Source organism: Lepisosteus platostomus, chromosome 11, assembly GCF_059453375.1.
Source record: "Lepisosteus platostomus isolate fLepPlt1 chromosome 11, fLepPlt1.hap1, whole genome shotgun sequence".
Lineage (NCBI taxonomy): Eukaryota > Metazoa > Chordata > Actinopteri > Semionotiformes > Lepisosteidae > Lepisosteus > Lepisosteus platostomus.
In genome coordinates, this window is record NC_142621.1 from 30,322,885 (window position 1) to 30,334,903 (window position 12,019).

The 12,019-nt window shown below is 43.9% G+C and overlaps 3 protein-coding genes across 3 annotated transcripts in view; all 3 read left to right on the forward strand.

Moving 5' to 3' along the window:
- LOC148652394 (uncharacterized) overlaps positions 1 to 1,295 on the forward strand; it is a 73,140-nt gene extending 71,845 nt beyond the window's left edge. Inside the window, exon 2 of the mRNA XM_088599086.1 lies at positions 77 to 1,295. Coding sequence (XP_088455212.1) covers positions 634 to 1,290 — 657 coding nt within the window. The 5' untranslated portion in view covers positions 77 to 633 and the 3' untranslated portion in view covers positions 1,291 to 1,295. The remainder of the gene's footprint in view (positions 1 to 76) is intronic.
- Positions 1,296 to 1,541: 246 nt separating this feature from the next.
- Positions 1,542 to 3,270, forward strand: LOC148652399 (uncharacterized). Its single transcript, XM_088599090.1, has 3 exons — positions 1,542 to 1,978; positions 2,283 to 2,349; positions 3,078 to 3,270. The coding sequence occupies exons 1-3, from the start codon at positions 1,547 to 1,549 to the stop codon at positions 3,179 to 3,181; spliced, it is 603 nt and encodes a 200-aa protein (XP_088455216.1). The 5' UTR covers positions 1,542 to 1,546; the 3' UTR covers positions 3,182 to 3,270.
- A 141-nt stretch (positions 3,271 to 3,411) lies between these two features.
- LOC148652400 (uncharacterized) overlaps positions 3,412 to 12,019 on the forward strand; it is a 71,798-nt gene continuing 63,190 nt past the window's right edge. The window contains exon 1 of the mRNA XM_088599097.1: positions 3,412 to 3,516. The gene's annotated coding sequence lies outside the window, so the exon portion shown is untranslated. The remainder of the gene's footprint in view (positions 3,517 to 12,019) is intronic.

Genomic DNA, 12,019 nt, shown 5'->3' on the forward strand with positions numbered 1-12,019 from the left:
TGTAACAACTTCAATGTGCTTCATGTACTCAGAAAAATTGGAAGATGGAAATGGGTATATTTTGCACATACTGTAGAATGTATCTACAGTATGTGCTGAATATCTGAATGTCCAAAGGTAGCCACATTCTTTCAGTTGTCATTGCAAAAATGGGTTATGGATGAACTTGAATTATCATGTTGTTTCCTTCTGGATCTTCTCATAGATAAAGTCTTAATCAGCTGATGCAGGCGGTGTGAATCAAACCTCATTAACCCCCTCCCCCCAGCAGCAAGCCAGCAAGACTTACCCTCATAGGGCACCTGCTTGCTAATTTAGAACCACAAACGTTTCTGACATGTCTTAAATGCGTCTCTCTTATTCATTCCTCAGCTGGACAATGACAATGACAATGCCAGTGCCAATGCCAAAGCCAAGGACAATGCCAAGGCTGGAGACGAGGCTGGAGCAAGCAACGGAAGTGTGCCGCTGGTGTCTTCAGCCCCCTGTTCTGACACATTTGGGGTGAAACGCATCATCAGCGGGTTGTTTGAGAAAATACGGCCTGGATTCCCTAGAGAGGACACAGGAGAGCTGGAACTGGTGCCTGAGTCCCAGCTCACTGAATTGACCCTGAAACTCACTGAACATGTGATGAAGAAAATAGTAAGGATTCCCAGCCTTGCTTCGTGCAACGCAGATAAGCAAGAGCATTTACTATTACAGCATGTGAAGAAAACTACTAGAGCTGTATATCGGAGTATGGTGGAGGCGACTGGTTGCAAGAGAGATTTACAGATAGCGGTCGGCTCAAGAAACCCTGAAACAATGAAGAGAATTATCTGCTGTGTCGCTAGACATATCCAGGAGGGAGAGTTTGCGCAAGGCACAAATTCACCTCTGGAGTCCCTCAAACCTAAGGATGACAGCAATCGCACTACAGAGAAAATAAGAGTCATGATTCCTCCTCGTGCTAACAAAATACTACCTTTTCCAATGAATAGTTCTTCTGATTTCCCCAAGAAAAAGGTGGGTGGCATGAAAGAGATGGGCCATGACAGGGTCTCAGCGGGTGAATCGTTTGACCTGAGAAATGTTTCAACTGAGAAAAGAGAGAGGTTTGCCCCTGAGTCTTCTAAAAAGCCAAAGGAGTCCATTGTACCAAGAGAGCTGGATGTTGACGAACAACACCATGCTAAGGCAGCAAAGAAGAAATCCCTTAAAGCAAAAAAGAAACGCTCCCTGGAGGCTGAGAGTTCAACATCCACATCTCTTCGGCAGCCTTCTGAGCATGAAATAAAGCCTTTTTGAGGTATGTTGATAAGAGATTCAAAACTTGACAAAATATATTTAACCCTATTACCCTAATTATTACATTAAGTTAGGAATGGAATTGTGAATTTCTATGATTTGTTAACTTTGATCTGTTTTTAACTGCAGTACCAATCCACACATCAAAATGTGATTTCTGTTCCCAAAGAGAGTCTAGGCTAATTTTGGTGGCAACTAAAAAACACAACTGACATTGAAGTTAACTCTCTCTTTATTTGTATGGCAGGCTAATTTGATGTATGCAGAGTTTCGCCACAAAGAAAAAGGAAAGAAAAATCTTTTCAGGAAGATGGTGAACTTTGGCACCAAAATTAAGAACAGGCTTCAGTTCAAGCTAAGAAATGATCAAAACGTGCCATACTATGAGGCTCACATGTCCTCTGATGCCTTTGAGAGGATGCCACAGGCAGGATCCAGGGGAGAGAGGAAGGAACAGACCTCCGAGGCTCCACATCCGGGAGTGAATTCTGGCTTTCTCCCTTTGATTCCCCAAAAACCTCAGCTGACTTCAGCTGTGATGCAGAGCGAACCATGCCACAATGCCAGCGCCGACCTTGGTAACTTCTATGAAATTCAGGGCACATCCTCAAGTTTCAACAGCTCTGGAAAGAGGGAACTCATGCAACTGAGGGATAAGAAGAGCATCCCACAAACTGTAAGGAAGAAGGTACGGATCTGATTCATAATAGTTCTTTCTTATTGACAGAATTTCAAGGGAGTGTAGTATACAATACATACAGTTTTACTGTGGACTAGGGCTTAACACTTTGTTTCACACTATGGAATAGGACCAGAGTGGATATGTTACTGTAAACAAAAAGTTATGATAATATGTTGTGGTTCTGTTGCATTTTCTATGGAAACAAACATTGCTTTTAAGTGCTAATGGGGAGATAAAGTGACAGTAGGATTAGAAAGATTGATGAGAAAACGTTCTGATGCCATTCGCTGTTTGCTCTGTGTGCACACAGATCTTCGAGAAGGAAAGTGGCCCTCCAGAGAGATATCAATGGAGCCAGCCTCGCAGTGCTATGCCAGGTGAGTTCTCACACTCTGATTCTGAAATAGAAATGTCTGACCATAATACTGAATGGAACTGTGCATTTCCTTCATTATAGAATTTGAAACTGGCAATTAAAAACAAATATATGAAAAGAGGCATGTGAAGTAATTCTGAACAGGTTGGCCTGTTCCCTTGAATGTGTTTGAAAGTAATGAACGTTTATGAGAGTAGTGCTTTCTTAAAAAGTACAGTAGCCAAAACAAACCTGTTCAAATTCAGGGGACGACTGGCGAACTCTGTCCAAACTTAAAAGAACTAATGCCTTTTGTAAAAAAGATATTGCACAAAGACATATTTTGGGGGCAAACTAATAATACTTCATAGGGGAACCCCCAAAAAGGATTTATCTCAAAGGGGGCCTTCCTCAGATGCACTTTGCGCTGAGTGCTGTATAACAGGTGTTATGTAAGTGCTGGGAGAGTGTGTCTGATGAATGAAATACTCTTCACTAAATCTGTCAGTGACTCTAGCTGCCTCTGTACAGTTGGATATAATTTAGTTTGATTTACCTTCAATTGTGGAGAAACATTGAGACCATGGCTCTTAGTGCCACATAGTTGTGGGGGTTTAATTCAGTCATTTCCTGCTTGATACTTTTGAGGCATCTGTGAGTAAATCTATGTGCACAGGTCTGACGTTTTAGTTTAAACGAAACAAATTCCTGAATGCTCATGTGCCAAACCAGTCTACTGTGTAATTTCAGGAGTCTCTGCTCCTCAACCAAACCCCAGGGAGAAGCCACCAAAGTCATCTGTGCTGACCAGGGTGTCTGCTGCACTGGCCCGAGTGTTTCAGAAGAAGAAATAGAGAAACCACTGATGAAAGCTGACCACAGGACCAATACTTATTATAAGAAACACATTTCCTGGATTTTTAAAATGAATAGTGTTAAGTTATTCTTGTTTATCTTGACAGAACAGATATGCTAACTGGAAACAGTGTGTCTCATTGAGGAATTTTATTATTGAACCATATTATTATTGACTACTGTGCCACCATATTAAAAGACCTGTGCCAATTTATTAATGTTCAGCCTTTGTGATGTGTATGACTTTTGTCACAAAATGTAACAACTTCAATGTGCTTCATGTACTCAGAAAAATTGGAAGACGGAAATGGGTATATTTTGCACATAGCTGTAGGTTTGTTTAGAAGAATATCTGAATGTCCAAAGGTAGCCACATTCTTTCAGTTGTCATTGCAAAAATGGGTTATGGATGAACTTGAATCATCGTGCTGTTTCCTTCTGGATCTTCTCATAGATAAAGTCTTAATCAGCTGATGCAGGCGGTGTGAATCAAACCTCATCAACCCCCTCCCTCCAGCAGCAAGCCAGCAGGACTTACCCTTATAAAGCACCTGCTTGCTAATTTAGAACCACAAACGTTTCTGACATGTCTTAAATGCGTCTCTCTTATACATTCAGATTTTCATTCTCTTCATGAACGACTAATATGCCTGCATGTGCTCACTAGAAGGCTATCGGTCAGGTCGATGGGCATACTGTAAATAAATGCTTTTGATTTTGTATCACACTGAGGTGTGGCAGAATCGGTGAAGGATGGTGTTCACGGTGGATGCATGACCAAGTCAAACAAATTACACTCATAAGTGCTTTACTTAAAGGGAGTTTCAAAGCCCGATTCTTACCCCTGCCCTACATTTTATTGAGCTATATTGGACAGCAATGATCACAAATACCCTTGTGGTCTATACACATAACTTGTACATTTACCCACTAGATCAACAAATCAATAATGGTGATATAGGGGAGAGTATTTGAATAGATGACCGTACAGTAGATCATTTATGATTAGATGTACAGTATACATGTCATATGTAGGCCTTGTAATACAGTCCTGGGACTTGTACGGTGCAGTGTTCTCTGCTTACGTGTATGTGTTTAAGGGGGAGGTGAACGCTTTTAGAAAGCCTCTTCGTTGCTCCTCCTTAAATTCCAGCAGCTTCTGCAGAGACTATCTTATTGTGGCTGATTTGCACAGATGACTAAAGCTTTTGCATTTTTAAACCCTGGAGCTCACGCAGTTTTTTTTTTCAGTTGACATTTGACTATTTCAGAATAAGAGCGCAAAACAGCCCTTCGTTAGAATTCATAAATATGAAGACACTCCTACTCATAATACACCTTTACCTTTCATCCGTCTGCCAAAGACTGTACCTGAGAAGGTGTATTGATTATGATGTTGGCTATTTTCGAGATTTCCAGATGATTTCATGGTAAGCTTGGCTTTTTTTCCCTCTACAGCCCTCACTTGCTAAGCAAACGGAACGGTGTTTCATTTTCATGTGCATTGAGTAGTAATAGCACATCTTCGAGCGAGTCTGCTCTCGCATACAATCCGAATGAATCAAATTACGACCCGAATCCCAGGAGAACGGGTTCGGAGGTGTTGATAGTGTCACGCAGGGGCTGACTGTGGAGGATGGAGATTCAATGAGGTGCCCTTGGTAGGGTTGCTGCTAGACCTAGGCGTAGTCGGAGTAAACAGGCAGGGGTTCGAGTCCGGGAAGGCGTAGTAGAGGCGTAGGCACAGAATCGGCAGGTGAAGGCGTAGTCGAGGGAGCAGGCTGGGGTCGGAGTCCGGGAAGGCGTAGAAGAGGCGTCGGTGTGGAATTGGAAGGCAGAGGCATAAACGAAGAGACAGGCTGGGGTCAGGATCCGAGAGAACGTAAAACAGGCGAAGGTACTAAATCGAGCGGCAAAAGCGGTAGTTGGAAAAGCAGGGTTGAGGTCCAGGGGAGAAGTCGTCGTAAGGCAAAGGCTTAGTTTGTAGGGTAGCTCCGGGAGATAATCTCAATCGTGAGCGATGATCGGGGGACAGATGAGGGTTTAAGTAGAGGACTGATTCATGCGTGCATACGGGGAGAGCTCGTGGGAATGCGGGAGCACTTGCCTGCGTGAGGGAGATTTTTGACAGTAACCCCCCCTTCAGGGGTGGCTCCGGACGCCGTAGGTAGAGGAGGAGCACGGGAGTGAAGAAAGTCCGAGATAAGGGTCTTATCCAGGATGTCCCGTGCAGAGACCCAGGTTCTTTCCTCAGGAACATAACCGAGCCAGTCGACCAAAAACTGTCTCAAGCCCCTATGCCAACGACATTTGAGGAGCTTACTGACTGTATAGGTGGTGGATCCGGTGATGGAACGAGGTGGAGGCGGAAGAGGTTGTGGTCTGGAGAGGGGTGACCTGTGGTAAGGTTTGAGAAGGGAGACATGAAAGGTGGGGTGAATGCGAAGAGTGGGGGGGAGAGCCAAGCGGTAAGTGACAGGAGTGATCTGAGAAATGGCCCAGAAGGGACCAATAAATCGCGGGCCCAACTTGCGGGAGGGTTGATGGAGAGAGATGTTGCGGGTGGAGAGCCAGACAAATTGCCTACTGCGAAGTCGAGGAAAAGGGCGTCTGTGTCGATCCACGAAAGATTCATAAAGGTGTGAGGCCTTTAGGAGGGCGCGGCGAGCAGTCTTCCAGAGTTTCCTTAAGGCAGAGATATATATTTGAACAGAGGGGAGGTCCAAGTCCGAAAGGGGTTTCCGGAGGAGTGAAGGTTGATAACCCAGGGAGCATAGAAAGGGAGACATGCCAGTAGCCGAAGAGTATAGAGTGTTGTGAGCGTACTCAGCCCATGGGAGTAAAGAGGACCAGTCGTCCTGAGTGGCTGAGACGTAAGCCCACAGGTAAGTAAGGAGGTCCTGGTTAAGCCTTTCGGTCTGACCGTTGGATTCTGGATGATAGCCAGAAGTAAGAGAAACGTTGGAGCCCAAAGCAGAACATAGGGCCTTCCAGAAGCGGGAGATAAACTGTGGACCCCGATCAGAGATGATGTCCTCTGGAATCCCGTGGAGACGAAAAACGGGCTGTACAAAGAGACTGGCCATTTGTTGAGCGGAGGGCAGGGAGGAGCAGGGAACGAAATGAGCAGCCTTGGAAAACCTGTCGATGACGCCCATAATCACTGTGTTGCCAAGACTCCTGGGAAGGTCCGTGAGGAAATCCACAGCAATATGGGACCAAAGCCGCGTGGGTACTGGAAGAGGTTGGAGTAAGCCAGCCTTCCGGTGACGGGGTGTCTTGATCCGAGCGCAGGTGGGACAGGCTTTCACGTAATCCGAAACATCAGCCCGTAAGGAGGGCCACCAGAAGTCCTCAGAGAGAAGTTCCAAAGTCCGGCGGGTGCCAGGATGACCCGCAAAACGAGAGTCACGAGCCCACTGGAGAACCTCGGAACGGACCCGATCAGTCACAAACAGCTTATCCGAGGGGCATGAGGGAGGTACAGGCTGTTCCTTGAGGGCAATTATCTGATGAGGGGTATGATGGGTTCGGGAGGGAGTTCGAGCTCCGGTGGATCAAACAGATGGGAGAGGGCATCCGTCTTGATATTCTTAGAGCCGGGGGTGTATGTGATGAAAAAGGCAAAAATACCATCTGGCCTGGCGAGAATTTAGGCGCGGAGCAGAGTGGAGATAGGAGAGGTTCTTATGGTCCGTGAGAATGGTGAACGGATGTTGGGCTCTCTCCAGCCAGTGCCTCCATTCTTCCAGGGCGAGCTTGATGGCCAAGAGCTCTCTGTCTCCCACAGCATTGTTTACCTCGGCAGGGGAGAGACACCTGGAAAAGAAGGCACAGGGATGGAGAGATTAATTGTCCCCAGAGCGCTGCGACAGAACTGCTCCAACGCCATGCGCCGATGCATCGACCTCCAGAACGAAGGGCAGCGAGGGATCAGGGTGACGAAGGAGGGGAGCTGACGTGAAGAGGTGTTTCAGGCGTAAAAAGGCACGATCAGCCTCATCGGTCCACTTGCCCCGAGTCGGACCCTTACGAGTGAGGGCAGAGATGAGAGCGGCAATGGAGCTGAAATCACAAATGAAACGACGATAGAAGTTAGAGAATACAAGAAAGCGCTGAACCTGCCTCAAGTTCCGGGGGGTTGGCCAGTCCCTAATGGCCGTCTTGGAGGGGTCCATCTCGATGCCAGGGGGAGAGATGACATAACCTAGAAATCGGACAGTGGAAACATGAAAAGAACACTTTTCCAGTTTGGCATAGAGACTGTTCTTAATAAGACGGGTGAGGACCTCCCTGACGTGAATAACATGCTCCTGAAGGCTAATGGAAAAAATTAATATATCATCCAAGTAGACAAGTGCGTACTGTTGAATGATGTCCCTGAAGATGTCGTTCATAAAATTATGAAAGACGGCCGGAGCGAGGTAATAAATAATATTGGAGGTCCTGATAATTAATGGCTATATTCTGCAGGGTTTAGTGTATAGATCATACAAATCAAATAGTCGATGGTCTATCATCTTTATTGACCCCCTAATGTAAACAAATTGTCAGACATTCAATTCTCAATAATCTAGGATCGAGCCAGAAAAAAAGCTCATAACAAGGTATTAACCTTTCATTTCTTTTCTTTTAAAGTATGAGTACATAACACATTTTTAGGAATGTAAAGACATTATTTTGATCAGAATCCAGTTACAACCATATGGGTGTGTTGTTATGTGGTCTGTAACAATATACAGTAATACACAGTGTGATTGATCAATATCTTTTTATTGTACAAAATCTTTGGATTAAAGGGACGTAGTAAATTGGAAGTTCTCCGGGACTAGGGTGAAAGACACCTGGATATGTAAGAGTGAGCCGGATTCCTTGCAGTGGTGCTGAAAGAGTCAGTGAAGCTTTGAGCGTAGAGTGCTGTACAGTTGTACAACAATCATGTGTGAGCCTTCATTTAACCAGATAAATCAATTGGGAACAAATTCTCACAATAATGACCTGCAAATGCAGTTATGCAGCAGGACAGGAATGACATGGAGTTCAGAATCCCTACATCTCTTCCACAGTGGTCTCTTGTTACTGGTAAATAATGCTCATATTCACATCAGGCCCAAGATTGCTGTTGTGTCTACTGGTTTTTATTCTTCTTTGGACTCTTCCTGACTTGGACGGAAACCATTGTGGACTTGAGTGGTCCCGGATTAACTGTTTACCACAGATTCCCAGTGTTTATCTTCTTTGACCGGCATTATACATTGCATATAAAGCCTGGAGGGTTGCAGACCAGGAGTGAGTATCACTAGTGTAGTGTCACATTCAGAGCTGCCAACTCTGGTTTCTTCTTGCATTCACCCTTCACTGTGAATTGCTTGTGTGCCACGTAGCCTGCTCAGCTCGCTTTTTACTTGCCCAGGGCTGACTATGAGTAAAGACAGGGAAGGGCAGTCCCAGGCCTCGCGGGCTGAGCTCCTGGAGGTGGGACAGGTAGAGTATCTTTCAGTCAAACGACTGTTCAGTTCAGTTCAGAAACACAGATCAAAGGTGAATCCAAGAAGACCCTCAGACCCTAGGGAGAACATGAGGTGCCCATCCCTGGTTAAAGGCATCAAGTTGTGTGGAAGCCTACTCTATTGCAGTGGTTCACAGGTCCAGTTGTGGAAGCCCACAAGCCATGTCTTACTGGTGTTTTCTTTCTACATTGGGTTTTCAAACATCCTTATACAGAAAGGGCAAAACAGTTTGGTGCTTGCAGTCTTTGAGGTAGCATGTATCACTTGTTCTATCCACATACTGTAATATACTCCACACAAAAAAGAAAGAAGTAAATGGATAATACAGTATGATTTTCCCATTTTTCTTTCATAATTGCATAAGTATACAAACCCTTTCACGTGGTTAGCCAAAATTAATTGAGGGTGCTCTAAATTAACACGAACAAGCCACACAATTAGTTAAGGACCCCTTGTGAGATAGTGGTTCACAGGATTTTGCAATAAATGCACCTGTTTCTGTTAAGGTCTTTCAGCCAGGTAGTGAATTTCAAGCAAAAATTGAACCATGAGGTCTAAGGAGTTTTCAAAGCAGCCCAGAATAAAATTGGAGAAAAGCACAAATGGGGATAAAGGCATAAGAAAGATAAAAAAACACTGGCTATCGCTTTGAACTCGGTGAAGTCGATCATTAAGAAGTGAAATGTGTATCGCACCACCCACACACTGCCTAGATCAGGCTGTCCCTTCTAACTGAGCAGCTGCACGAGGAGGAAGCTGATTAGGGATGCAACTGTCAGGCCAACAGCAACTTGGAAAGAGCTACAGAGTTCAGTTACTTGGGAGAAAATGAGCATCAATCAACACAATCTGTCACTCTACAGTATGGTAGAATGGAAACTCTTCTCAAATCCTACATGGGTTTTGCAATAAAGGAGTGTAGTGGTACTGCAAACAAAAATCAAAATGTTTTGTGGTCAGATGAGACAAAACTGGATCTTTTTCTAAACACAATGTATTGCATCTGAGACAGAACCTACATAGTACAGCACTCAGTCAGCATCATCGCAGCTATCAAACCTGGTTGGTGACAGCATTGTATTATAGTTCTGCTCCTCATCGGCAAGGACAGGGAGCTTGTCTGGACTGTTGGGATGATAGCGAGAGGAAAGTATCAGTACATTTTAAGGAAATCCTGCTTCAGACTTAAAACCTATTTAAAAATTCATCTTTCAAGAGGGAAAAGATACAAATCACTGGAGTGGTTTAAGAATGAGAAAGTGAGTGTTCTTGTGTGGCCCAGTTAAAGTTCTGAATTGATTGGGACCCTGTGGAAAGATTTGAAAACTGCTGTCCATACATGATTTCCAAGCAATCTGAGATCTTGAGCAAATCTTACACCCAGCTAGTGTAAAATGCTGGAAGGGCCATATCCAACAAATATTGAGTTCGCATGTCTAATAGTATCAATATTTTTCATTATTTTTTTCTGTTTACTGTAACCTATCTCACCCTTAAAAGTCTTCAGTTTGAGAATTCAAGTTTTAAATCAAATGTACAGCCCCAGTACAATTTAGATGAGTGAAATATGGCTTTACCTGTGAATTAAGTGGGAAATTTAGACAGGCTAGGTTGAGCTCAACCAAACTGGAATTAAAAACCCGAACTACTATGGAATCTAAACATCTGCAGTTTATGGCCAAAAAATTCCCACAACAAGCCCTAAAACAATTGTCAGTGCTATCATCATCATAATCCTCCAGCGTGCAGAGGTGACGATATCCCAACCGCCAATCGACAATTTGTAGGACCTTGAGACAGCAGAATTACAAAGGCTCCTTTCATTAACACCAAGAACCGAAGCCAGGTCAGAAATTGCTTGGAAGTACAAAGATGACCCAGACGAGTTGTAGTCAAGTTTTGTGGACAGATGAGACCCACATAAACCTTTGCCATAGGAAAAGGAAGGTGACGGTGTGGAGAAAGAAAGGAACTGCAGAGGTCCCAAAGAGTAGCACCTTTGAAAGCCACCTCATTACAAGTGATATTAATTTACACTAATGCTGTTGTGAAAAGATTATTGTTTTTACGAATGGTAACTTAACAGGAGTTCAGCTGATCACTGTTCTGCTTGAGCTGGAAAATAATTACCACTGAGCAGTGACAGTAACTGAGAAAAAGCCAAAGCACATTGTATTTTTGTCTTCTCTATGATTCAGCATGCTATTTCAAGCAGATCTCTATGCTGGACATACAAAAAGCTAAGTTTTGTGGAGCAATTTTTGAAAAAAACAGACAGTGAAACAGCCCTTCCTACAGGCCAAGCTCATCAAATATTTGTGTGTTCAGTTATTTTTATCACAATGTCATGCAAATTAAGGAAAAAACATAATAAAATAACCGGTTTTACTTAAAAAAACTCAGAAACAGTGGTTTCCACAGACCCATATTGTTCTTTTGCAACATTGTCCTAGAAGTAAAGGCTTTTAAAAGTATTAAAAGATGGCTCAATGCCTGATTGCACAGTATTTTTGTTTATGTACTATTGTTCCAAGCTGATGGACTGATGTGTGACCATAAATGTTGGAAGATTGCTTGCTTGGCAGCGCATGGCCTATAAATCTCCTAGTGTCATGATTCTTTGACATGTAATTAGTTCTTGCCATACAGTTTAGTTACCCACTTCATGATGTGCAGCTCTGTCACAAAAGGCTAGTAAAATCTATTGCTTCAAAGAGCTTTACAATACGTGGAAAACGCACAACTCCAAATAAAATGCAAGGCAGTTACAAAAACGGATAGAAATAATGCGGATGTAGAAGGTGGAACAATCACACAATAGCCTTTATGAAAATGTTTTTCTTTTTAACCTTAGGTTTAAATATACTGAAGCAGATCCTCTCCTTGAATAGCAAAGGCCTGGAGGACCTATTGTTACGATCCCTGCCTCCCGGCTACGGAAGAGGCAGAAGAAGGAGTAGCCTTACTCCATCAGTTTACCTATCAGTTTTCTTATTCACCACCACACCCCCGTCTCATCCTGTACTTAAACACCTGTCTTTTCCTACCTCCTCGCTCAGTATTGGTTTTCCTTTCGAGCTTCCTAGTTGCGCTACTCCTTCTTCTGCCTTGTGTCCTTCTTGGTTTTCGGTTTACAGTTTTTTCCCCTTTTGACGACAGTTTTTCGGATCACGGCTTGGCTTCGGTGCTCACGCTCTGTTTTGGATCTCTGGCTTCCCCTGGACTATCGGATTGTTCTATTGTCTACGGTTTCGGATCACGCTTTGGCTTCGGTAACTCGTTCCCTTTTGGATCTCTAGCTTCCCCTGGACTCTCGGCTCGTTTCTT